The sequence below is a fragment of the Papio anubis genome, chromosome 13 (genome assembly GCF_008728515.1).
Source record: "Papio anubis isolate 15944 chromosome 13, Panubis1.0, whole genome shotgun sequence".
NCBI lineage: Eukaryota > Metazoa > Chordata > Mammalia > Primates > Cercopithecidae > Papio > Papio anubis.
This window is the reverse complement of record NC_044988.1, coordinates 97611980-97638161: the sequence shown is the minus strand read 5'-3', so window position 1 is coordinate 97638161 and position 26182 is coordinate 97611980. Positions and strand designations below refer to the sequence as shown.

The following is a 26182-nucleotide window of genomic DNA, read 5'->3' as shown; positions in this document are numbered from 1 at the left end:
AGGAAACTCCATCTCGGGAGGGGGAGGGGGGAAAAATATCCTCAGGGACCAGCCTGGCCAACATGGCAAAACCCCGTCTGTACTAAAAATACAAAAATTAGCCAGGTGGGGTGATGCATGCCTATGATCCCGACTACTCGGGAGGCTGAAGCAGGAGAATGGGTTGAATCCGGGAGGCTGAGGTGGGAGGATCACTTGGACCCTGGAGGCCCAGTCTGCAGTGAGCCAAGATCACACCACTGCACTCCAGCCTGGACAATAGAGTGACCTGACTCTCAAAAGCACCCTCTAGTCTATGGTGACTGCCTCATGTAGGGGAGACCAGTGGGTGGAGCCCCAGAGAATTTGAAGTTGGGGACGGGGCAGTGTCACGGATCTCTGAGGACCCAGGACTCCAGCGTATGAACGTGGTGGGTGAGCAGGGCACTGGGTCCGCAGCGGGAAGACACCAGAGCCAGGTGCAGAAGGGAAGATGGCCCTGCTCGGGGGTCCCCCAGCCCGGCTTGAAGCCTGGCTCCTCGGCATGCATGCAGATCTCTGCCTAGCTCCCACCCCCATCAGGCGCTCCTCCATAGAGAGAGCGGCTCTGCGCTTCTGTCAGGTCATGCACGGACAGCACCGGGCCCCAGAGTGTCCCTACGCGACGCTGAGTTTCTGATCAAACCCATGCAGGGCTCATTCCTCTCTGCACCAGCTCCAGGCCTGTCTCCTACCCACTGGCCTTGGCTCTCTTCAGAGCCCAGCAGGGCTGTAGGGAGGAGGTCAGCTCTACACATACCCACCACACAAGCTTCAGGACTCAGCACTAGGAAGGTTGGGTAAGGACCGTGGTGTAGAACTCCCATTCAGACTTAACTGACTCCAAGGGCTCCAGGGTCGACAGGACACTGGGGGCCCATTCCTCACCCACCCCCTTCTCACTGGGCCCCATTCATTGGGCCCTGGCCAAGGAGGGTACACAAGGGTTCACACTGCTCAGTGCTTGGGGGAGTCCCTGGGCCCCGGGGCTCTTGGGACAGTCTCCATGACACGTGTGGTACCGTGCATGGCATGCCAGGCACCCACCCGCCTCCCCTCGGCCCCTCCTGTGGTTTCCACCGTGGCCGCTGGACTGGTCCTGCTTTCTCTCAAGGAGCTGCAGGTGTCTCTAGTGAGCCCTCAACGAGCCACGCAGAAGCTTTGGGGCCAAGCCCCTCCTGAGAGGAGCTGGGCTGGGCTCCCAAGTCCTGCTGTGCAGGTCGGCTTAGCAACTGCAGGAGCTTAAAGACAGGTCCCTGCCTGGGTTTTCGGTGGCCAGAGGCCGGAAGCACTCTGCCGTCTCTAGCAGGCAGCTCTCCCCACTCTCCATGGCCAAGCGCGGGTGCTCCCTGGAGGCTGCAGCAGCCTGTCCTCCCGTGGAGAGGCCCGGGTCTCATCCACGCATGAAGGCAGGAAGACGCTTCCTGGCGGTTCTTGCATCTCAGGAATCCAGTCTGACCCCCTGTTCTTGTTTCCGGATCTTGTGAGCAGTGTTCAGCGTGGCCATGAATGGTTAACCCTCTGACGTGTTTGAAGGCTGGGCGGAAGGTGACTGGGTAGGCTTCTAGGAGCCAGGGACCACCACTGGAAGGAGTCTACAGTCAAGATGCCCCCAGGAGGCCCAGTCACAGATGCAGGAAGTCTTGGTGTCTGCAGATTGGCCCTCCTTGGTCACCGCAGGTCCAGGCTGGGCACCCGACTCTCAAACACCCAGGAACGGGAGGAGCTGTTTAGTGTGAGGTGTTTGCCCTGCCAGGGCCTTGGGCTGTGTCTCTTGTTTCCAGAAACAGTTTTCCAACCCCCGTCTTGGCCAAGGCTCGCCAAGGGGCCTTGAGGCCCTCCTGCCCCTTCTACCTGCCAGGGATCCTGCCTGCCTGTGGAAAACCCCTCCCAACCCTCCGCCAAGTACACCCACTGGATTCCTCCCTATGGTGAACCCCTGGGGTCCACCAGACAAGGGGAAGCAGGCCCTGCTGCCTGAGGTCTGGGCCCAGGGCCCTTGCTGGTTCCATCCCTAGGTGCCTGGCCCAGGCATGCCGCTTAGATGGGTGCTCTGCCTCTTACTCCGCAGCCTGGACTCCCATGCGGGCGAGAGGGCCCACAGTGATCACAGGTGGCAGCGAAGTGGACGTCAAGGCTCTGAGCAGGGTCTAGGGTGGACACAGGCAGCAGCAGGCAGTGGTAGGTGGATGCCAGGCTCCTGTGGAGCTGGGCCGCAGTCCTTCTGTCATAGGCCTCTGTCCCACATGGCCCTGGCGCTGCTCAAGACCAATGCTCCTCTCAGCTCTGCACCCCTCCTGCCTGGACTGCAGCCCCCAGCACCCCAGGAAAGGGGCGTTTTCACTGCGGCCACCCCTGCGCTACCCCACATGCTCGCGCCCTCCCTGCTCTCCAGGTCCTTGGCTGGGCCTCCACTGGCACCATCAGAGGTGGCTGGGTGAGAGGACCAGTCTGGCTCTCCTGAAAGCTGGTTCTCCCGAGAGCCCAGGACAGGCCAGGAGCGTGCCCAGCCCAGGGGGCAGGGGAGTAGGTTCCGGAAGGGTCAAGTGAGACCAAATGTCCTTGAACACATCCCTGGTTCCAGAACAATGCACAGCCTCCTGCCTGGGGCCCCTCTGGTGCCCTGCGGGGGCTGAGGATGGAACAGGCTGCAGCCTCTCATGCCCTCCCCTCATCCCAGTGGTGGGGGGAGATCGCAGACCGGGCCCCAACTTCTCCTTGGCAACATGTGTTTTTTTCAGCTGAGGGGGTGGGTTCTGTGGCTGGGGCTCCCCCTCTGGGGGAAGGGGACATGAACAAGGCTGTGACAGGCAGTGAGGACCAGGTCTGGCTCCAAAGGGAGAATGTGTTCACATTCAAAAGGAGGGGCCAACTTGGACCAGTGCAGAGTGGAGTGAGAGGCAGGGAGGGCAGTGCCAGTGGCAGAGTAGCAGGAGACGCCCGAGAACACCCAGAGACCTTGGCCTTCACCTGGCCACTGTCCTTCTCAGCCCGATTCTCAGAGGGTCCAGGTCAGAGGTCGAGGGGGGAAGTGTGAGTTTCTGGGTACAAAGCTTGGTGGCCCAGATCTTGATCCGGAGGGAGGACCACTTCCTGCCCACTCCCATGACTCTCAGAATCACCTGTCAGGAGGGGAGCCCTCTGCGTTGCCATGATGGGCAGGCCCAAGGCTGCAGGGCACAGGTCTGGGTGCCCCTCCCTGGGCCCAGACTCTCTCAGGCCTTGGGTGGGCACTGGCCTCTCCCAGGTCACCGCAGTCCCAAGTGCCCCTCCCTGGGAGCTCAGCCTGGGTCTGCCCCAACTGAAGTGTCTCGTGGTTCTCCAGGTTCTGCCTACAATCCGAGGTCCCCCTGTCCTGGGCCACCTCCCCACACCGCTGGGTCCCACCTCCTCCTGACACGCTTGGGTCCCCTGTCCTCAGCTACCTCCTCCCACACTGCTGGGTTCCCTTGATTCAGGTCCCTTCCTTCCCAAACCTCTGGGGCCCCCGGCTTGGCCACCTCTTCCACACATCCACAGGCCACACCCTTGGCTTTTTCTCAAGAGTTCGCTTTCTTAACAGCGAATTTCCTATTGTTAGCATCTTCTGCAATCTAGAGAAGCCGAGAAGTTCCCAAATCATCAAATTACTACAGCAAATTACCACAAACTTGCAGTGAGCTGTTATCACACCACTGCACTCCAGCCTGAGCGACACAGTGAGACCCTGTCTCAAAAAAAAAAAAAAAAAGAGAAAAAGAAAAGAAAAGGAATAAGAACAGTGTTGCTCTTCAGGAAAGAAAAAACATCTGGGCCACACCACCACCACCAACAAAAAAGAGCTTAAGTGTCATTGCCTTTGAGTAATTAACGTATTTCATTCATTCACCTTAAAAATCAGGCAGTAGGTACTGCAACAAATGTGCACCAAGAAAAGAACAGGCATTAGGGTATTAACCATTATGAAAATTAAAAAATAAAAATAAAGAATAAGATCCCTAATCACATTTGCAAATACTTTTTTTTTTTTTTTTTGAGACATTGTCTCACTGTCAGCCAGGCCGCAATGGCGCGATCTCGCCTCACTGCAACCTCTGCTTCCCGGTTCAAGCGATTCTCCCACCTCAGCCTCCCAAGCAGCTGGGACTACAGGTGTGTGCCACCATGCTTGGCTAATTTTTGTGTTTTTTTTGGCTGGGCGCAGTGGCTCAAGCCTGTAATCCCAGCACTTTGGGAGGCCGAGGCCGGTGGATCACGAGGTCAGGAGATCGAGACCATCCTAGCTAACATGGTGAAACCCCGTCTCTACTAAAAATACAAAAAAAAAAAAAAATTAGCCAGGTGTGGTGGCAGGCACCTGTAGTCCCAGCTACTCGGGAGGCTGAGGCAGGAGAATGGCGTGAACCTGGGGGGCGAAGCTTGCAGTGAGCCAAGATCGCGCCACTGCACTCCAGCCTGGGCGAGAGTGCGAGACTCCGTCTCAAAAAAAAAAATTTTTTTTTGTATTTTTAGTAGAGATGCACTTTCACCATGTTGGCCAGGCTGGTCTTGAACTCCTGGCCTTAAGTGATCCGCCCACCTCAGCCTCCCAAAGTGCTGGGATTACAGGTATGAGCCACCACGTTCAGCCTCTGAAATTTTCTTTCTACATAAAGTTATATTTACATTATTCATTTACATGGATATATTTTGGGGGGCCATTTTCCAGCCAGCATAGTCCCCTTGACCCCACAGACCCCTTCTCCCCACACCCTGGGTTTCTCTTGTCCTGGGCCACCTGCACTCCAGACCACTTCACAAAGGGACTTGGACCCCTCTCAGGAGGGGACCCAGGTCGTGGGCAGCCTCGCCTGTGTAGAGAGCTGCAGCTGGGCTGCTCAGAGAGCCCCCAGCCCAGGGCTGAGGAGCTTCAGGGCTCAGCTGTGTCCCAGGCAGGTGCTGGAGCTGGCGGTGGGAGCCTGGCCCTTCTCCCAGTGTCTCTCTTCCTTTTTTTTTTTTTTTTTTTTGAGACTGAGTCTAGCTGTGTCTCCCAGGCTGGAGTGCAATGGCGTGATCTCAGCTCACTGCAACTTCCGCCCCAGGTTCAAGCAATTTTCGTGCCTCAGCCTTCCTGAGTAGCTGGGATTACAGGTGCGTTCCACCACGCCTGGCTAATTTTTGTGTTTTTGGAAGAGATGGGTGTTGCACCATTTTGGCCAGGCTGGTCTCCAATCCCTGACCTTAAGTGATCCTCTTGCCTCCACCTCCCAAAGTGCTGGGACTATAGGCATGAGCCACCGCACCCAGCCTGTCTCCTCCTCTTTCTGCCTCCCCCCACCCTGCCTCATCCCCTTCCTGTGTAGCTCAGGGTACGTACAGGCACCAAAGTGCACACCAGTGTGTCCCCCCTACTAAATGTGCTATGAGTGTTACAAGCCACCCAGAGGGCCTTGCCTCCTATGCAAAGGCCTCAAAGGTGGTTCCTTCCTGACCAGAGTCTCTCTCCAACTAATTATCCTCACTAGGAGCAGGCACTAGGAAGGAACCGATTCTCTGCCTCCTGCCCAAGGAGGGCCATTTCAGAGAACCACAGAAGAGGAGCTGATTGCCAGCCTTGGAGCTTGTGGACTGGGGTCCAACTACCGCCAAGAAAAGTCTAAAGGCAAGGGATGGGCTGGATCTGCTCTTGCTGGTCAGTGGAGAGGAGGCTGCCCAAGGTCTACCACTCCCCAAGGGCCGGCAGAGGTGTCTGGTCTTTCTGTGGCCTGAGCGAACCTTGGGGAAGATCCATTCGAAAGCAATCCTGGCTGAACAGGAGTCTGGGAACTTTGAAGACCTCCGTCTACCAGACAACAGGATCCAGTAAGAAACAGACTCAGGCCGGGCACGGTGGCTCACACCTGTAATCCCAACACTCTGGGAGGCCAAGGCAGGTGGATCACCTAGGTCAGGAGTTCCAAGACCAGCAAGGCTAACATGGTGAAACCCCATCTCTACTAAAAATACAAAAATTGGCCAGGCGTCGTGGTGCGCACCTGTAATCCTAGCTACCCAGGAGGCTGAGGCAAGAGAATCGCTTGAACCCAGGAAGCAGAGGTTGCTGTGAGCCAAGATCATGCCACTGCACTGCAGCCTGGGTGACACAGCAAGACCCTGTCTCGAATAATAATAAAATAAAATATGTTTTAAAAGAAGGGAAGAGGCCGGGCGCGGTGGCTCACGCCTGTAATCCCAGCACTTTGGGAGGCTGAGGGGGGCGGATCACAAGGTCAGGAGATGGAGACCATCCTGGCTAACACAGTGAAACCCTGTCTGTACTAAAAATACAAAAAATTAGCCGGGCGTGGTGGCAGGCGCTTGTAGTCCCAGCTACTCAGGAGGCTGAGGCAGGACAATGGCGTGAACCCGGGAGGCAGAGCTTGCAGTGAGCCGAGATCGCGCCACTGTACTCCAGCCTGGGCGACAGAGCGAGACTCTGTCTCAGAAAAAAAAAAAAAAGAAGGAAAGAAAGAAAACAATCAGGAGAAGAAATCAAGAAGAGAGAAAGATTTTCCTATTTTATGGGAATATCAAAGACAAAACTTGACTCTTAGAAAAGACTAATTGAATAGAAATTTGGAAAAATTTCTCATGACAAAAAGATATAAGGCACAAATAAACAACCATAGAAATAAAAAATGAACAGAACTATAGAGTTCTAGAGATATTAAAAAGATAACGAGAGAATGCTATAAGGAAATGGAAAATTTCCCAGAAAATTATAAATTACAAAAGAGATTCAAGAAGAAAAAAAACATGAGTTATCCTCTGACCGTTAACAGAAATTGAATCAGATGTTAACAAATCTTCCCATAAAGACAACACTAGGCTGAGTGCCGTGACTCACATCTGCAATCCCAGCACTTTGGGAGGCCAAGGCAGGAGTATTGCTTGAAGCCAGGAGTTTGAGACCAGCCTGAGAAACATGGCAAAATCCCATCTCTACAAAAAAAAAAAAAAAAAAAAAAAAAAAATTAGCTGGACGTAGTGGTATGCACCTGTAGTCCCAGCTACTCGGGAGGCTGAGGCAGGAGAATCACTTGAACCCCAGAGGTAGAGGCTGCAGTGAGCCATGATCTCGCCACTGTACTCCATCCTAGGCAATACAAATAAAAAAATAAATTGCCAGGCTGGGTGCAGTGCATTACGCCTGTAATCCCAGCACTTTGGGAGGTAGAGGTGGGTGAATCACCTGAGGTTAGGAGTTCGAGACCAGCCTGGCCAACATGATGCAACCCCATCTCTACTAAAAATACAAAAATTAGCCAGGCATGGTGGCATGTGCCTGTGATCCCAGCTACTCAGGAGGCCGAGGGAAGATAATTGCTTGAACCAGGAGGCAGAGGTTGCAGTGAGCCAAGATCACGCCACTGCACCCCAGCCTGGGAGGGCAACAGTGCGAGACTCTGTCTCGAAAAATAAAAAATTAAAAATAAATGCCATTTTTGCATCACATCCTATTCAAGGGTACTGACATCATCATGACATCACCACAGATGTTGGCCTTGATCACCTGACTGAGGGGCATTGGTCAGGTTTCTCCACCAGACAGTCACTCTTCTCCCCCTTACCATACTCTACTCTTTGAAGGACGTCCCTATACACAGCCCACACCTAAGAAGTAAGGAGTTTTGCTCCACCTCCTTGCAGGGCTGAGTACCTACAGAAATTATTTGAAATTCTTCTTTGATTTTTTATTTACTTACTCTCTTTTTAATTTTTTTGAGACAGAGTCTTGCCCTGTTGCCCAGGCTGGACAGCAGTGGTGTGATCTCGGCTCACTGCAACCTCCGCCTCCCGGGTTCAAGTAATTCTCCTGCCTCAGCCTCCTGAGTAGCCAGGATTACAGGCGCCTGCCTCCACGCCCGGCTAATTTTTGTATTTTTAGTAGAGATGGGGTTTCACCACGTTGGCCAGGCTGGTTTGGAACTTCTGACCTCAGGTGATCTGCCCACCTTGGCTTCCCAAAGTGCTGGGATTACAGGTGTGAGTCACCGTGCCAGGCCAATTTTTGTATTTTTAGTAGAGACGGGGTTTCATCATATTGGCCAGGATGGTCTCGATCTCTTGATCTCATGATCCACCTGCCTCAGCCTACCAAAGTGTTGGGATTACAGGCGTGAGCCACAGCGCCCAGTCTATCTATTTATTTGAGATGTAGTTTTGCTCTGTCTCCCAGGCTGGAGTGCAGTGTTGCGATCTCGGCTCACTGCAACCTCCACCTCCCGGGTTCAAGTGATTCTCCTGCCTCAGCCTCCAGAGTAGCTGGGACTACAGGCGTGCACCACCACGCCTAGCTAATTTTTTGTCTTTTTTTTTTTTTTTTTGAGACAGAGCCTTGCTCTGTCGCCCAGGTTAGAGTGCAGTGGCCTGAGCCACCACACTTGGTCCCGAGATTATTTGGAATTCCTCTGCACAGATTTGTCTTTTGTCCCCCATTTACTTATTCAATCACTTAGCTATATAAGTGCAGACTTGTTCGATAAAACGTACAGGAGCCCATTGGTTTGGACTGAGCTCCTGCACCAGGACAGATAGACCAATCCAAAATGGAGTCCCTGATGCTGCAGCTCCAGGTCACCAGCCAAAACTAAGTTGTTTATCTGACCCTCCCTTCCAGAAATCAGGAGAGTGACAGATCAGATAAAAGCCAGATCCCTGCATAAGCCAGTTTTAGCCAGTATGATAAGGAAGTCCTTTTTGCTTTATTTAACCTTTACAAGGAAAGTAACTTTGAAATGATCAATCTGCTCTTTGTTCTCTGACCCTTCTTTCTTCAGCCCTTTTCTGTCTATAAAATTTCTGCCCAGCTCACGGGAACACTCATTCTATTTTATAGAATGAGATATCATCTGATTTTAGAGTAAGGCAGAATCCAATTAAGACCTTTAGTCATGCTGGGTGGCCTGCCTGTAATCCCAGCACTTTGGGAGTGCCCAGACGCATGATCACGAGGTCAGAGACGAGACCATCTGGCTAACAGGGTGAAACCCTGCTCTATTAAGAAATACAAAAATCAGCCGGTGAGGTGGCGTTTTGCAGTCCCAGCTACTCGGGAGGCTGAGGCCGAGAATGGCGCGAACCGGGAGCATGAGCTGCAGAGCTGAGATCTCTGCCACTGCACTGCAGCTCATGGCTACAGAGCTGAGACTCCTGCCTCAAAAAGACGTGACCAGATGCTGTGAGCTGTTGTGGGTTCTCAGTGATTGGGAGGTTGTCGGCGGATTACGAGGTCAGGAGATCGAGATATTCTGGAGCGAACACGGGTGAAACCCTGTTGCCTTGGTTTCAGTTGTACACAAAATTAATGGCAGGGTGGCGGGCGCTTGCAGTCTCAGTTACTCGAGGTGCTGAGGCAGGGAGACGGCGTGACTCGGGAGGTGGAGTGCAGGTGAGCTGAGAGCCCTGGGTTACACTCAGAAGTTTGGTGATAGAGATGAGACTCATCTCAAAAACATCTTTAAATCTTGCCCCGTCATGTAACCTTCTGCACTTTGGGAGGCCAAGGCAAAACACTTTGAGCTCAGGAGTTCAAGACCAGCCTGGGCAGGCAGCTAAGAAAGAGATCAGAGCCTCCACACACAAAAAATAAAAAATTAGCCAGGGGTGGTGGCGGGCATCTGTAGTTCCAACTACTTGGGAGGCTGAGGTGGGAGGATTGCTTAAGCCCGAGAGGGTGAGGCCGCATCGAGCCATGATTGGGCCACTGCACTGTAGTCTGGGTGACAGAACGAGACCCTGTCTCAAAAAACAAAAAGAAAAGAAAAGAAATGTTTTGTAATTTTGTCTTCTGGCCGACTTGTGGATGTTTATTTTATACCTTGGGTTATAATCCAATCCCACCTTATTTTGTTGCTCAAATTGTTTCAGCTTTGGTCACTGGGAGTTCCTGAGACCTTCTGACACACTTCTTTCACTGTGTGTTTTTTTTTGGCGGGGGGAGGTGGAGGGGATGGAATCTCACTCTGTCGCCAGGCTGGAGTGCAGTGGCAAGATCTCGGCTCCCTGCAACCTCTGCCTCCTGGGTTCAAGCAATTCTCGTGCCTCAGCCTCCCAAGTAGCTAAGATTACAGGCGCCTGCCACCATGCCTGGCTAATTTTTGTATTTTTATTATTTTATTATTTATTATTATTATTATTTTTTTTTTTTTGAGACAGAGTCTCGCTCTGTCGCCCAGGCTGGAGTGTGGTGGCGCGATCTCGGCTCACTGCAAGCTCCGCCTCCTGGGTTCACGCCATTCTCCCGCCTCAGCCTCCCGAGTAGCTGGGACTACAGGCGCCCGCCACCTCGCCCGGCTAGTTTTTTGTATTTTTAGTAGAGACGGGGTTTCACCGTGTTAGCCAGGATGGTCTCGATCTCCTGACCTCGTGATCCGCCCGTCTCGGCCTCCCAAAGTGCTGGGATTACAGGCTTGAGCCACCGCGCCCGGCCTAATTTTTGTATTTTTAGTAGAGAAGGGGTTTCACCATGTTGGCCAGGTGGGTCTCGAATTCCTGATGTCAGGTAATCCGCCTTCCTCGGTCTCCCAAGGTGCTGGGATTACAGGCATGAGCCACTACACCCGGCCCATTGTGGTTTTTGAGCAATTTGGTAAGTGGTAACATACATAAATGCCCACAAAACCACCACCACAATCCAGATGGTGAGCATATCCCTCACCGCCCAGAGTCCTCCCTCCCTTGATAATCCTTCCCTCCAGTTCTCCACTGCTCTCTGCAGCCCGTAACCCGTTTCCTGTCACCGTAGATGAGTCCGCATCACCTCTCTATTTGGGGCTATATAGTAAATACTCTTTATTGCCTGGTTTCTTTCACTCAGCATAGTAATTTCGCAATTCATCCCTTCAGTAGGTTCTGGATGTGACGAGGGGCGGTAGGACACTCAGGGAGAGACCCCGAGTGTGAGAGATGGGTAATTATCGGGTCAGCAGAAGTGGTAGAGCGGGGCCGGGGACTTGTGGAGTGGGCAGAGGCTGGCAGGACTCCTGGGTTCCCCACTGGCTGCCGAGGCAGGGCAGGTGAGAAAGATGGCAGGTTGGGTGGCTGTGTCTCCACGGTGGGGGTCCCTGGGGGGCATGCCAGCTAGTTATCCCAGAGGCAGGTGTAAACTCAGCCCTGAAGTCTGGATAGGGCTGAGCTAAAGCCACGGGCTCGAACCTTCACGACACGTGTGACAGAAACCAGGGGAGGGAAGAGGTGACCAAAGGTATGTGTACCATGCCCAGAGGGGACAGGACTTAACTTTTTTTTTTTTTTTGAGACAGAGTTTTGCTCTTGTTGTCTGGGCTGGAGTGTAATGGTGCGATCACGGCTCACTGCAACCTCTGCCTCCCGGGTTCAAGTGACCTGTCTCAGCCTCCCGAGTAGCTGAGATTACAGGCATGCACCACCACGCCTGACTAATTTTGTATTTTTAGTAGAGACGGGGTTTCTCCATGTTGGTCAGGCTGGTCTCGAACTCTCGACCTCAGGTGATTCGCCCACCTCGGCCTCCAAAAGTGCTGGGATTACAGGCGTAAGCCACCGTGCCCGGCTTTTTCTTTTCTTTTTTTTTTTTTTTAAGAGACTGAGTCTCACTCTGTTGCCCAGACTGGAGTACAGTGGCATGATCTTAGCTCACTGCAGCCTCGACCTCCTGGGCTCAAGCAATTCTCCCACCTCAGCCTCCCAAAGTGCTAGGATTACAGGCATGAGCCACTGCATCTGGCCCTGAAAATCCTTTTTTTTTTTTTTTTTTTTTTGAGATAAAGTCTCTGTCACCCAGGCTGGAGTGCAGTGGCATGATCTTGGCTCACTGCAACATCTGCCTCCCGGGTTCAAGCGATTCTCCTGCCTCAGCCTCCCAAGTAGCTGGGATTACAGGTGCGTGCCACCATGCCCAGCTAATTTTTGTATTTTTAGTAGAGATGGGTTTCACCACGTTGGCCAGGCTAGTCTCGAACTCCTGACCTCAGGTGATTCGCCCGCTTTAGCCTCCCAAAGTGCTGGGATTATAGGCGTGAGCCACGATGCCCGGCTTGGAACCTAATTCTTAAGAGGCAGGCTGCAGGCTGGGCGCGGTGGCTCACGCCTGTAATCCCAGCACTTTGGGAGGCCGAGACGGGCGGATCATGAGGTCAGGAGATCGAGACCATCCTGGCTAACACGGTGAAACCCCGTCTCTACTAAAAAATACAAAAAACTAGCTGGGCGAGGTGGCGGGCGCCTATAGTCCCAGCTACTCAGGAGGCTGAGGCAGGAGAATGGCGTGAACCCGGGAGGCGGAGCTTGCAGTGAGCTGAGATCCGGCCACTGCACTCCAGTCTGGACGACAGAGCGAGACTCCGTCTCAAAAAAAAAAAAAAAAGAGGCAGGCTGCAGAAGAGGCAAGGGCAAGGGAGATAGGGAAGTGTGTCCAGAGAGGCTGAAGGAAACCCAGGGACACTAAGGTCACACAGCTGCAGAGGGGCACATGTCCATGAGACTGGCCACTGGTTCAGACACCAAGTGCAGGTCACAGAAGTTATGGCCCAGAATGGGGCTTGTAGGCTGGCAGGATCTGGGTTCTGCCTGGATGGAGGTTCCCTTCTCTCCTGTGTGTGAGACCCCTGGGTCCTGGCCACCTGGCCAGGGAAGAGTATGGTTGCCTTAGTGTGTTCCCGTTGCCATAACAAATATCACAGGCTGGGTAATTTATAAAATAATAGAAGTGTTACAGCTCTTTTAGAATTTGTCCAGCAGGTTTTCCAGTTTTAACCCCAAAAAGAAAGAAAAGAAAGAAAAGAAAAGAAAAAAGAAAAGGGCTGGGCACGATGCCTCATACCTGTAATCCCAACACTTTGGGAGGCCAAGGTGGGCGGATCACTTGAGGTCAGGAGTTCGAGACCAGCTTGGCTGAAATGGTGAAACCCTGTCTCTACCAAAAAATACAAAAATGAGCCAGGCATGGCCGGGCACATGGCTCACACCTGTATTTCCAGCGCTTTGGGAGGCCGAGGAGGGTGGATCACGAGGTCAGGGGTTCAAGACCAGCCTGGCCAAGATGGCGAAACCCTGTCTCTACTAAAAATACAAAAAAACCAGCCTGGCGTGGTGGCAGGCACCTGTAATCCCAGCTACTCAGGAAGCTGAGGCAGAGATTTGCTTGAACCCAGGAGGCAGATGTTGCAGTAAGCCGAGATCGCACCACTGTACTCCAGTCTGGGTGACAGAGAGAGACTCTGTCTCAGAAAAAGAAAAAAAAAAAATGAGCCAGGTGTGGTGGTGCGTCCCTGTAATCCCAGCTACTGGGGAGTCTGAGGTAGAAGAATTGCTTGTACTCAGAGGCCGAGGTTACAGCGAGCTGAGATCGAGATTGCACTACTGTACTCCATCCTGGGCGAAGAAGTAAGACTTCGTTTCAAATAAAAATAAACATTAAAAAAAGAAAGAAAAGGAAATGAAAGGAAAAGAAATCTATTGCTCACAGCTCTGGAGGATGGGAAGTCCAAGATCTAGTCACCAGCGGGTTCGGGGTCTGGTACGGGCCTGTTTCTCACAGATGGTGCTGTCTAGGTGTCCTCACATGGCAGGAGAGATGGAAGGGCAAAAAGGACCTAGCTAGTTCTTTTAAGCCCTTTCGTAAGACACTAATCCCATTCAGGAGGGCAGAGCCCTCATGACTTAATCGCCTCCTAAAAGCCTCATCTGTTAATACGACTATGCTGAGTCTTGAGTTCCTACATATGAACACATACATTCAAACCACAGCAACAGCCACGCCTAGGATGGGACACTTTGCCCGTCCACCAGGCTGCAAGGGAAGAAGACTGTGCCCACTTGCTCAGCCCTCAGATGAGGAAGGGCTGGACTAGGATCAGGGCAAGGTCAGGGAGGAGACCACAAGCACAGGGAGGCAGAGGCAGAGGGAAGGGGTGAGACGTGGCAAGGCTGGGATAGAGGATGGGGTTGGGACTGATCAGAGACAGGCTGGGGCTGAGACTGGTAGGAACAGGGGCCTCACAGCCCAGGCCGGCTCAGTGCCCCCACTCCCATATGAGCCTCTGAGATTTGCTCAGACTTGGGCCTAGAGCTCCATCTAGCTCTGCCACAGCTGGCTGCTCAGCCCTGAGGTTCCCCTGGGCATTCAGCAGGGCTGTGCTCACTGCTGCCCACAGACTGGAGGTCTCTGGTGGAGGGAATCAAGGAAGAGGCAGTGCAGGGACCAAGGGCAGTAAAGCAGAAGGAACACTGCACAGCAAGCCAAGCAGTGTCATGGCCTAGACAAAAGAAAAAGAACTTTGGGCTGGGCACGGTGGCTCATGCCTGCAATCCCAGCATTTTGGGAGGCCAAGGCAGGCAGGTCATTTGAAGTCAGGAGTTTGAGACCAGCCTGGCCAACATGGTGAAACCCTGTCTCTACTAAAAATACAAAAATTAGCTGGCTGTGGTGGTGCACGCCTGTAGTCCCAGCTACTCGGGAGGCTGAGACAGGAGAATCACTTGAACCTGGGAGGCGGAGGTTGCAGTGAGCCGAGATTGCGCTGCTGCACTCCAGCCTGGGCGACAGAGTGAGACTCTGTCTCAAAAAAAAAAGGAGAACTTTGTTAAATATTTTGGCTGAGGGGTTGGTCACTGAATTTCCTTTCTATATTTGGCAAGAGATGAATCCTCTCGTGCTGGGGTGGAGCAGCCCCCAGGTAGGCCCTCCCAGGCACCAGCTTCACTAGTTTCCAGCCTCTCCCCACTCATTTTTCCATTTAATCCTGACAGGAATCATTATTCCTATTTTATAGGTGGGGAAACTGAGACTGGAGAAGGTAAGAAGGAAGCTGATGGTTCTCTCACCACACCCCACCCCTGGACTTATTTTTGTGAGACAGGGTCTTGCTCTGTGGCCCAGGCTGGAGTACAGTGTTATGATCACAAGTTCACTGCAGTCTTCAACTCCTACCGTCAAGCCGTCCTCCCGCCTCAGCCTCCCAGTAGCTGGGACCACAGACATTTGCTACCACACCCAGCTAATTTTTCTATTTTTTGTAGAGGCAGGGTCTCTTGCCTAGGGCGGTCTCAAACTTCTGTCCTCAAGTGATCCTCCCAAAATGCTGGGATTACAGGCGTAAGCCACCATGTCCTGTGTCACCTCCGCAGCTTAAGCACGTGCAACAGGTTGCTCTGTAAGCTGCTCACATTTGGTGAGGCTGCGAGGCCACACCAGCAAAGCCAGATGGCTGGGGATGCTGACCCAGCAGAGCATCGCTCTCCCCGCCCCAGGCCAGCCCCTCCTGCTGCTAAGCCCAGCAGGCCAAACTCGGTCCCGCCCCCGTCAATTGCCTCGGTCTTCCCTGAGCCTGAACACATCATGTACATTTTGATGGAGTTAGAATCCGGAAAATCAAGAGTGTGGAAGATCAGGAGCAACTAATGTAAGCAGGAGAAGGATGAAGCTGGATTCCGTCTAGCAAGCAGGAGCGTGAGAGTGGCGCTGGGAGAAGGCACTGATAAGGGATAGAGTAGGGCACAGAACATGGGGGCTCACCCTCAACCACTTCTAAACACTCTAAGCTCGAGCAGGCCTTGAACTCCTGGTCTGTAAAGTGGCTGATGGAAGTGGCTGGAGCAAAACCCATATGGGCGAATGTCCCTGCAGCTGCCTCAGTTTCCCCATCTGTAAAACGGGGCTGGGGACCCGCAGCTCTCATGGGACTGGTGACCCGCTCGCGGGTGCTCGCCCTGCATTCCAGACAGCACCTACAACTCCAGACTCACTCGGGGCGGGTCGAGGTGGGCTCCAAAGTCCCTTCCAAGCCGACATCCCGATTCCCCTTCCCGGGAAGGCACCCCCAGAAAAGCAAAGGTCGCTCCAGCAGCCTCCTCGGATCACCCGCTTTCCCGAAGCCGTGGCCCTCGCCTTCCGCTCTCGTCTTCACCGGCATACTCAAGTCCCCGCTGGGGACTGACACTGCGGGCTCGGTCGCCGCAAGGACTGGGAGGAAGATGGAAGATGCGGGGCGAAAGCGGGCCGAGAAGAGTGGGACACTGCAGAGCAGCAGGGCCGGGACTCGGAGCTCCTCCCCCGCCCCGCTCCCGGCCCCCCGCCCCACTCTGCGAGTCCCGCCCAGGGCCCCGCCCACTTCACGAGTCCCGCCCCTCTCCCGGGCCCCGGGCGGGGCCATCCCGGGGCTGTCCGCGGAGACGCCTATGCGGTGGAGGCTTCGGGCGTCAACTAGCGCGGGCGAACACCAGCAGAGGGACCAGGCAGCCTAGCACCCCACTTTGCCATCCTGTCCTTGGAAACCTCGGGGTCTGCGGGCCGGCCGCTCCGCGTGGGCGAAATCAGAAACACGTGGTTTTCGAGGCCCCCTCGGGCTCAGGAAAATTTTATGGTTCGGGTCACAGTAGGAAGCAGACAATGAGGCGGGAGGGCAGAGAGAACCGCAGCATCACCGCGCAACTGGGGCCGGGTCGTTTGTGGGGTCTTCGGTAGCTGGAAGCCGCAGCCCCTGTCGTCTCGAAGGGCTCGATTTGTTTCGAATGGGCGCTTGCAGGAGAAGTGGCCAGGCACGTATTACAGACTACCACGCCGCCCCTTAGGCGGTCAAGCGGGGCGAGCAGGCGGGGGCCTCTCGGCAGTCGGCCTGTCACCACCCCGGGACCTTTGGAAGCGGAAGCATAGAGCGGTCTGCAAACGTTCCTGAGCGTGCCTCTGCGGCTCTGGCGGGTGTTTCGAACCTGGGCGCCGGGCACACGCCCAGTCCCGAGAGCGCTGAGGGTCCCCTTAGCGTCGCCGTCACCCCGGGCAACCCGCAGAGCGCCCGAGTCCTGGCCCTTTAAGCAGCGAGGGCGCCTCGACGTCTTGGTTTCGCGCGCCCGCCCGCGGCGCCGGCAGAGCGAACATGGCCCCGGCTACGCGGGTGGTGCGGGCGCTGTGGACTGGCGGGTGCGCCTTGGCCTGGAGGCTGGGCGGCCGCCCCCAGCCGCTGCTCCCCACGCAGAGCCGTGCTGGCTTCGCGGGGGCGGCAGGCGGCCAGGGCCCCGTGGCGGCCGCTCGTAAGGGGAGCCCGCGGCTGCTAGGGGCAGCGGCGCTGGCCCTGGGGGGAGCCCTGGGACTGTACCACACGGCGCGGTGGCACCTGCGCGCCCAGGACCTCCACGCGGAGCGCTCAGCCGTGCAGGTAAGGCCTGGTCCGGCCGGGGATGGGGATGCTGAACAGCCCCGAACTCGGGACTCCTGGGAACCCGTGGGGTCAGGAGTTGCCTCTGCCTGCTTGTGACCTTGGGCGAGTGACTTGGTCTGAAGTCTCCGAACCCTCAGTGTTCTCTTCTGTAAAATAGGGGCACTCCTGATGCCTACTACCTGGAATTGTTCGAGTTCTCATAAAATCGTTCTTCTACCGTGTTTTTTTGTTTATTTATTTATTTTGAGACAGGGTCTCTCAATATCGCCCAGGCTGGAGTGCAGTGGTGCGATTGCGACTCGCTGCAGCCTCCGCCTCCCGGGTTCAAGGGATCCTCCTGCCTCAGCCTCCGGAGTAGCTGGGACTATAGGCTCACCCTACTGCGCCCTGCTAATTTTTGTATTTTTTGTAGAGACAGGGTTTCACCATGTTGCCCAGGCTGGTCGGTCTCAAGCGATCCGCCCACCTTGGCCTCTGAAAGTGCTGGGATTACAGGTGTGAGCCACTGCGCCCCAGCCTCTACCATGTTTTAAGAAGACTTTTTTTTTTTTTTTGGAGACGGAGTGCTCTGTTGCCCTCGCTGGAGTGCAATGGCACTATCTCGGTTCACCGCAACCTCCGCCTCTTGGGTTCAAGCGATTCTCCTGCCTCAGCCTCCCCAGTAGCTGGGATTACAGGCACCTGCCACCACGCCCGGCTAATTTTTGTGTTTTTAGTAGAGACGGGATCTCATCATGTTGGCCAAGCTGGTCTCGAATTCCTGATCTCAAATGAGCCACCCACCTCGGGCTCCCAAAGTGCTGGGATTACGGTGTGAGCCACGGAGCCCGGCCTCTACTGTGTTTTAAGGAGACTTTTTTGACTAAGAGATGGGAGATCACAGGAAAGGGAAAGCCTTTTTCACTTTCTTTTTTTTTTTTTTTTTTTAGACAGAGTCTCGCTCTGTCGCCCAGGCTGGAGTGCAGTGGCTGGATCTCAGCTCACTGCAAGCTCCGCCTCCCGGGTTCACGCCATTCTCCTGCCTCAGCCTCCCGAGTATCTGGGACTACAGGTGCCCGCCACCACGCCCGGCTAGTTTTTTTGGATGTTTTTAGTAGAGACGGGGTTTCACCGTGTTAGCCAGGATAGTCTCGATCTCCTGACCTCGTGATCCGCCCGTCTCGGCCTCCCAAAGTGCTGGGATTACAGGCTTGAGCCACCGCGCCCGGCGCCTTTTTCACTTTCTAAACGTTCGTCATCCTCTCTCCCCACTGCCCCCAAATCCTAAGGCTGTGTATTTATTTAGTAGTAGTAGTGGTGGCACTTTTATGGAACTGATGACTTAGATTCCAGGCTGAAACAGAAAGAGGCAGGAAGGTGTCCCCCCACCAAGTGGTGGCCCAGCTGCCTTGCCACACTTTATACCTACCCCACACCTTCCAACTCTTCTCTGCTTGACCCCCCACCACCCGCCCACAGATGCTTTTTTGCTGGACCAGAGGGAACAGAGGTAGGTGAAAGGGGCATGGAGTACCCCGTGTCTCCCTTCCTGTCTCCACGGTCCAGCTTCCCCTCTGAACACAGGGAGGTGGTCTATGATTGTGGCTTTCCGGCATGAAGGTGCAGCAGGCTCCCCTGGGGGCTTTCCTGGCCACAGCCCAGATACCACCCTCCCCTTCGGAGATTTGAGATAGACTGAGGCTGGAGGATTGCATGAACCCAGGAGTTCAAGGCTGCAGTGAGCTGTGATCAAGCTACTGCCCTCCAGCCTGCATGGCAGAGTGAGACTCTGTCTCCAGAGAAAAAAACAAGAACGAGATTGGAGGTAGACCCCACTGGTAAACACCAGCCTGGGTGGTAGCCAGCTCTGGCCCCCAGAGGTCCCTGGGGTTAGAGGAGTGGGAGTGGGCAAAGCCAAGTTGAAACAGTTGTTCTGTGTCTGTGGGAGCAGGCTGTATACCCTGGGGCTGTCTGGTGTCCCCTTGGGACTGGAGCGAGAAAAGAGAGGTCTGTCCAGTATGGGACAGAGACTGGAAGATTCCTCCTACACAACCTCACAGCAAAGGGTGGGACTCCTGCCTGGGGACCGTGCTGGCCAGGGGCTTAAACCAGGGCTGCCGTCCGGTGCCTCCCTTCCCCCTACCACTCCCTCCCATCCCTAGTTCCTCTTCCCGATGTTCTAGCGTTGTCTCAGAAGACGCCTCTGGAAAACATGCTTGCTTGGGAGCAGGGTCTGTACCTGGGGGTGCCAGGTCTAGAAGCCCCTTCCATCTGCTGCCCACAGCTCTCCCTGTCCAGCCGCCTGCAGCTGACCCTGTACCAGTACAAGACGTGTCCCTTCTGCAGCAAGGTCCGAGCCTTCCTCGACTTCCACGCCCTGCCCTACCAGGTGGTGGAGGTGAACCCCGTGCGCAGGGCTGAGATCAAGTTCTCCTCGTACAGAAAGGTGCCCATCCTGGTGGCCCAGGAAGGAGAAAGCTCGGTGAGCCCCAGGAAACCCCATGCATCCTTCCTCCTATCCTGGATCGTCCTGGAGCACCCGCTCGCCTGGCCCGGCGCTGCAGCTTGGGAAGGAACTTGGGATCTTTGTGCCTCTAAGGACTATGGGGGAAGTAGCTGCATACAGTAGATGCTCAGTAAATGTAGGCTCTTTCCTTCCCTACCAAAACCAAACACCTTTGGGTCTCAGAGAGGCAGAACACCACAGCTGAACAACGTAGATTCTGAAATGAGCGATCTGGGTTTGAGGTGTGATTCACCCACTCACTAGTTGTGTGACTTGGGGCAAGTCACTTATCCTCTCTGGGCTTGCTTGCTTCATGAGTCAACAAGGGGCCATATTCTGGCTTGCAGGGACAGCAGATATGAAATGCCTGACACAGTGCTTGGGGTCTAGTATGTAGCTTCCAGAACCCACCCTACCCCTCTACCTGGGAGGCCAGATGGGTGAGTGGGCTGGGGCTTAGACCCCACGGCTTTCCCACACCTTCCTCCCCATTAGGATGGGTGCCCTGAGGGCAGGGTGGGGAGGACTCTGGGCATGTCCTCAGGAATGGATAAACAATGTCCTCAGGTGGTGGTGTTAAGGAGCCCCCGGGGACTCCCAGTGGCTGGGTTGTAATCTCTGATTAAACCACCGTTTTCTCTTCCAGCAACAACTGAATGACTCCTCTGTCATCATCAGCGCCCTCAAGACCTACCTGGTGTCGGGGTAAGGAGCCCCTCGGAGACCAGGCGGCCATTGCTTTTGGTGGCTTCTTCCTCCGGGGAGGCCTCGCCCGAGTTCCCTTGTGGGAGCAGGTGGAGCTGCTGCTTAGATTTCCAGAGTACGCAGTGGCTCACACCTGTAATCTCAGCGCTTTGGGAGGCCAACACAGGCAGATCATCTGAGGTCAGGAGTTCCAGACCAGCCTGGCCAACACGGCAAAACCCCATCTCTACTAAAAATACAAAAATGAGCCAGGCATAGTGGCGAGTGCCTGTAGTCCCAGCTACTCAGGAGGCTGAGGCAGGAGAATCACTGGAACCCGGGAGGCAGAGGTTGCAGTGAGCCAGGATCGTGCCACTGCACTGCAGCCTGGGTGACAGAGCAAGACTCCGTCTCAAAAAAAAAAAGATTTTCAGAGCAGCCTGTGGCCGTCTTCCTCCAAGCCCTCCACTTTGTCCTCTCCACAGCTCTCTCTTGGGGAGGTAGCCCTGGCATCTCCTCCACATCCCTCTTACTGCAGGAGTGCGGAGAGCCTTTGTTTATCGGTCCTGGCTCCACTCTGGGGCTAGGGCAGCCGGGTGGGTCGGCCACGGGACAGGACGGGGAAGGAGTTGGGGTGAGACTGTGGCTCTCTCCGAAGGCAGCCCCTGGAAGAGATCATCACCTACTACCCAGCCATGAAGGCTGTGAACGACCAGGGCAAGGAGGTGACCGAGTTCGGCAATAAATACTGGCTCATGCTAAACGAGAAGGAGGCCCAGCAAGTGTACAGCGGGAAGGAGGCCAGGACGTGAGTGGGGCTGGGGCTGGCGGGGGAAGGTGGTGACCTCAGGGGTCTTCTGTAGAGTAGGACCAAGCTGAGCAAGATGGCGTGAGAAGGGAGCAGCGTGGGAGACCAGCGGGGCTGGGGCCGGGCCATGCCGGATTTCAGCAGAGACCTTTCTGTGGCTGCGCGTGCTGGCTCACTCCTGTAATCCCAGCATGTTGGGAGGCTGAGGCAGGCAGATCACCTGAGGTCAGGAGTTCGAGACCAGCCTGGCCAACATGGCAAAACCCCGTCTCTACTAAAAATACAAAAATTAGCTAGGTGTGGAGGTGCACACCTGTAATCCCAGCTACTAGGGAGGCTGAGGCAGGAGAATCACTTGAACCCAGGAGGCGGAGGATGCAGTGAGCTGAGATCGTGCCATTGCACTCCAGCCTGGGCGACAGAGCCAGACTCCGTCTCAAAAAAAAAAAAAAAAAAAAAAAAAAGACCTTCCTGCTCAGGCTTCAGCTTCCCACCCGTGCAGTGGGTATGTTCTAGAGAACGCAGCCTGCTCCCAACACAGCCCAGGTCCTGGCTTAGGAAGTCCCTCCTGTGCCTGCAGGGAGGAGATGAAGTGGCGGCAGTGGGCAGACGACTGGCTGGTGCACCTGATCTCCCCCAATGTGTACCGCACACCCACCGAGGCTCTGGCATCCTTTGACTACATTGTCCGCGAGGGCAAGTTCGGAGCTGTGGAGGGTGCCGTGGCCAAGTACATGGGTGCAGCGGCCATGTACCTCATCAGCAAGCGACTCAAGAGCAGGCAAGTGTGTGTGCACATCCGGGGCCTGCTGTCCCTGAGCCTCCGGTGCCACGAGCACTGGTGATCCCTTCACACCCCTCAGGAGACCAGCGGGAGGCTGAGGCCTGGGCAGGTGGGAAAGCGTTATGGATTACGGGTCCCTTGGCCAAGCTGGGACTTGGACCCAGAGCTCCTGCTCACCTCCCCGGGGGCAGCAGGGCCGGCCTTGAAGCCGGAAGCCTGGGGCCTGACTGGCACCTTCTCTGTGGCTTTCTCCCTGGCCTGGTCTCTTGCCCTTGCCACAGCCTCCCCATCTGGGACAGATGCTCCCTGAGGCATCTGCAGATGTGATGCTGTCACCTGGGGTGTTGCCCTGGCTTCCACGCCTCCCCCCCTGCTCCCCAGAGGAGACCCCTCTTCCCTGCTGGGCTGGGAGTGGGGGCTCTCCTGAGGGGCTTTTCCCTTCCCCGCCCAGGCACCGTCTCCAGGACAACGTGCGCGAGGACCTCTACGAGGCTGCCGACAAGTGGGTGGCTGCTGTGGGCAAGGACCGGCCCTTCATGGGGGGCCAGAAGCCGAATCTCGCCGATTTGGTGAGTGTGGTGGTGGCAGGTGGTGCCTGGACCAAGGGTTCTGTCCTCAGAGTGGGGGAGGTTCGTAAGGGAAAGCCCGGGCAGTGCCTGCATCTTGCCAGAGGAGCCTGCCTCTCTCTGCCATCACAGACAGAAACTCGCCTCGAAGTGGCTCCAGGAGAGAAACCGATGACCAGGAACCACCTTGGTTCACATAAGTGACAAGTTCAGGGAACGGGTTGGCTTCAGGCCCTGCTGGATCCAGAGGCCCGGGTGGTGGTAACAGGGCCCGGGCTCTACCTGTCGCCGTCAACACGGCCCTCCCTGGCGTGGGCTTCGGCCCCGGGCGGGCTGGGTCCGGTGCTCCAGGCTTCTCCCAGCAAAACCCAGTGAGATGGCGTCTCACTGGCCTGGCTTCGCTGCCGTTTTTCCTTTTTTTTTTTGTTTTTGAGACCAAGTCTTATGCTGTCACCCAGGATGGAGTGCAGTGGTGCAATCTCAGCTCACTGCACCCTCCACCTCCCAGGTTCAAGCACTTCTTCTGCCTCAGCCTCCCGAGTAGCTGGGATTACAGGCCTGTGCCACCATGCCTGGCTAATTTTTGCATTTTTAGTAGAGACAGGGTTTCAATATGTTGCCCAGGCTGGTCTCGAACTCCGACCTCAGGTGATCCACCCACTTCGACCTCCCAAAGTGCTGGGACTACAGGCGTGAGCCACCGTGCCTGGCCCACTGCTCATTTTTAAAACTGTCCTGCCCCTGGGTGACCTGGGTCTTGAAACTGGGTGGTGGGGTCTCTTCTCCCCAGTCTCAGGACCTGAGAAGGGGGGAGGGCATTTATCCCAAGGAAACTTGCTGGTGGGGATCTGTGGCCCAGAAAAGGGGGTACAGGCGTGAAGCAGGCGAGACCTGCAGCCACCCCACACGCCAAGTTCAAACCCTCACCTGTGCTCTTGGCCCTTGAGTAGGTCACGAGCTCCAAGCGGGGAGGGGATGGGACCTGGGCACACAGCTGACAGGGAGTGAAGGAGGTCTGGATGCCTGTCAAACCAGCCTTTCTGTTTCATGCCCCAGGCAGTGTATGGAGTGCTGCGCGTGATGGAGGGGTTGGATGCCTTCGATGACCTGATGCAGCACACGCATATCCAGCCCTGGTACCTGCGGGTGGAGAGGGCCATCACCGAGGCCTCCCCAGCGCACTGAATGTCCCCGCCCAGAACAGGGGAAAGGCAGAGGAAGACGCCAGCTGCCAGGGCCTGGGGTCCCTGGGCCAGTGCCTGGCGATGCTGGCGGGGGCAGCATCATTCTGCCCCTTGTCTACCCACCCCCACCAGCCCTCTTGCTTCTAACACAGGGCACCTGTTGGGGCCCAGGGATGCTAGGGACGAGTTCCAGCCCTGCGCCTGCCCTGGGGCGACCCCTCCGTGTCCCTGCCTCCCTGCTCTGCCGCCCCTCTCCCAGAGCCTCAGTGGCTGTCCCGTGGCTACATCCTGTGGGTGGGGGCCATCGACAGGACAGCAGGACGGTTCGTTCTTGGTGGAATCCCATCCCTGGGTTCCCCTAGTTCCCACTCTTCCCAAGCCTCCCAGGATGGGGACATGTTTGCAATAAAGGAAAGGTTTGTGGCGCCTGTCGTGGCAGGCATCTCGTGGAGCTGTGCGTGACTGAGTGCCGCGTGGGGCTGGCGGTCAAGGGAGGCATCAGGCTTGGGCTATGCCAGCCCTGGTGGTAACTAACCACCAGCCTGGTGCTTCCCAGGTGGCAGGCATGGTATGGCTCCGCAGACTTTGTATGCCATGGTCCCCAGGATACCACTCAGGGCACACAGCCGGGCCATGGAGCCCAGCAGCCAGCGTGCAGGTCGGGGCCTGCCTACCCACGGTGGGACACTGCAGTGGGGTCCCTCTTCAAGCCTCAGTTTCTTCGTCTGTCCCTGCCTTGTGGGGGAGTTCAGTGATAGGAGCAGGTCCAGTGCACAGAGCAGGGGCACCCGGTCCAGGGCACCAGGCTGTTCAGACCCTGCTCTCCAGACAGGACCAAGCCCTCTCAGGTGGCTGCCCCGGGCTTCAGTGCCAGGCTGGGCCAGGCTTTATGGGAATAGAGACTCTGCCTTCCAGGGTAAGTGTGGGTTGCGGGTGGGACCCCCTTTCCTGCACAGAGCACCCAGGATGGGGCTCCCCAATTCCCTTAACTGAGGTGGGCTGGCCTGCCAGGGGCCCTCCAGAGGCCAGTGAGCCCAACTCCACCCACTGGGTCCTTCCGATTGGGGGGACTGGACAGCGTCCTCATACCCTCTTGAGAAACTTTTTTTTTTTGAGACAGGGTCTCGCTCTGTCACCCAGGCTGGGATGCAGTGGCGCAGTCATAGCTCACTGCAACTTCGACCTCCCAGGTTCAAGTGATCCTCCCACCTCAGCCTCCAAGTAACTGGAACCACAGGTGCGCACCAACATGCCCAGCTAATTTTTTGTTTGTTTGTTTTTTGTTTTTTGTTTTTTTTTTTTTGAGACGGAGTCTTGCTCTGTCCCCAGGCTGGAGTGCAGTGGCCGGATCTCGGCTCATTGCAAGCTCCGCCTCCCGGGTTCACGCCGTTCTCCTGCCTCAGCCTCCTGAGTAGCTGGGACTACAGGCGCCCGCCACCGCGCCTGGCTAATTTTTTGTATTTCTAGTAGAGACGGGGTTTCACCGTGGTCTCGATCTCCTGACCTTGTGATCCGCCCACCTCGGCCTCCCAAAGTGCTGGGATTACAGGTGTGAGCCACCGCGCCCGGCCATGCCCAGCTAATTTTTTATATTTTGTAGATCCTGGGTTTTGCCGTGTTACCCAGGCTGGCCTTGCACTCTAGGGCTCAAGGGAACTGCCCACCTCAGCCTCCCAAAGTGCTGGGATTACAGGCGTGAGCCCCCATGCCCAGCCAGGAAGCTTTTTAAGTTTTGTTTTCTTTATTAGTATTTTAAAAACAAAATAACTCAAGTTTCCTGTAAAAGCGAACATTTGAGTAAGGTAGAAGTGAGCGCTTGAGGCAGCCAGTGTGACATTTGGAAGCAGGTGGCTGTGCGGCTGGTGACCTCGGTTTTTCCCACGGGGCTGGTCTGCCACCGGCTCTGTTCTCGTCCCCATCCTGGGCGTCTCCCTGTCAATGTGTGTCACACTGGCTTGTTCTCATGGCTGCATAGTGCCCTGCCACCTGGCTGCACCACAGTCCATCAGCCAGCCCCCACTGTGTGCTCTCTGTGAGTGTTAACTCCAGGTACTTGGGCTGCAGGGGAGAGGAGGCAGCCAGGCCTGAGGCTGTGCCCATCTGTGGCCTTAGTCACAGCAGCCGCCTCTGAGAGGCCAGCAGGTGTCAGGGCACCCAGAGCCACCACTGTGTCCAGAACAGCATCTCCACGTCATTGGCCAGGCCTAAAGTCCTGAGGGGCCTTTGCTCCAGGGACCCAGGGTGTCTCCCTCAGCAGGGCAGGAACTAGGCCAGGAACACCATGGGGCACTGAGGGAGGACCCTCTCTCTATCCCTGCACCCCTCCATCCTTGATTCGGACTTTTTCGATCTCGACCTGCCGGATTCTTCGACCCGAGACTTTTTCGATCTTCGAATCCTGATCTCGGACTTTTCGATCTCGAGACTTTCGATCTCGACTTTCGATCTCGAGATTTTCGATCTCTTGACTTTTTCGATCTCGAGATTTCGCCGATCTTTTTACCTTTCTCGATCTCGAGAT

At 55.6% G+C, this 26182-nt stretch overlaps 2 protein-coding genes and 1 pseudogene across 3 annotated transcripts; 2 read left to right on the top strand and 1 right to left on the bottom strand.

The window, feature by feature from the left end:
* Positions 1-12701: 12701 nt before the first annotated feature.
* On the top strand, positions 12702-12755 carry LOC116270143 (annotated as a pseudogene).
* Positions 12756-14933: 2178 nt separating this feature from the next.
* LOC116270076 (putative uncharacterized protein FLJ37218) lies at positions 14934-16148 on the bottom strand. Its single transcript, XM_031654549.1, has one exon. It carries the CDS (start codon positions 16146-16148, stop codon positions 15738-15740), a length of 411 nt encoding a protein of 136 aa, XP_031510409.1. The 3' UTR covers positions 14934-15737.
* PTGES2 (prostaglandin E synthase 2) lies at positions 16125-24112 on the top strand. Of its 2 annotated transcripts, XM_009189097.2 has the most exons (8): positions 16885-17147; positions 19414-19611; positions 19983-20075; positions 20282-20340; positions 20978-21127; positions 21708-21908; positions 22363-22480; positions 23534-24112. In XM_009189097.2, exons 5-8 carry the CDS (start codon positions 21015-21017, stop codon positions 23660-23662), a joined length of 561 nt encoding a protein of 186 aa, XP_009187361.1. In that variant the 5' UTR covers positions 16885-17147; positions 19414-19611; positions 19983-20075; positions 20282-20340; positions 20978-21014; the 3' UTR covers positions 23663-24112. The 2 variants fall into 2 exon arrangements, with proteins under 2 accessions (XP_003911949.1, XP_009187361.1); XM_003911900.4 differs by lacking the exon at positions 19983-20075 and having other exon boundaries at positions 16125-17147.
* Positions 24113-26182: the final 2070 nt, after the last annotated feature.

What these genes read in the sequence shown, in the direction of transcription:
- PTGES2 (XM_003911900.4), top strand. Translation starts at nt 16,869, where the DNA reads ATGGCCCCGGCTACGCGGGTGGTGCGGGCGCTGTGGACTGGCGGGTGC. An exon ending in CGGAGCGCTCAGCCGTGCAG is followed by an intron (nt 17,148 to 19,413) that starts GTAAGGCCTGGT and finishes TGCTGCCCACAG; the next exon opens with CTCTCCCTGTCCAGCCGCCT. An exon ending in AGCAAGCGACTCAAGAGCAG is followed by an intron (nt 21,909 to 22,362) that starts GCAAGTGTGTGT and finishes TTCCCCGCCCAG; the next exon opens with GCACCGTCTCCAGGACAACG.
- LOC116270076 (XM_031654549.1), bottom strand. Translation starts at nt 16,148, where the DNA reads ATGGCCCCGCCCGGGGCCCGGGAGAGGGGCGGGACTCGTGAAGTGGGC.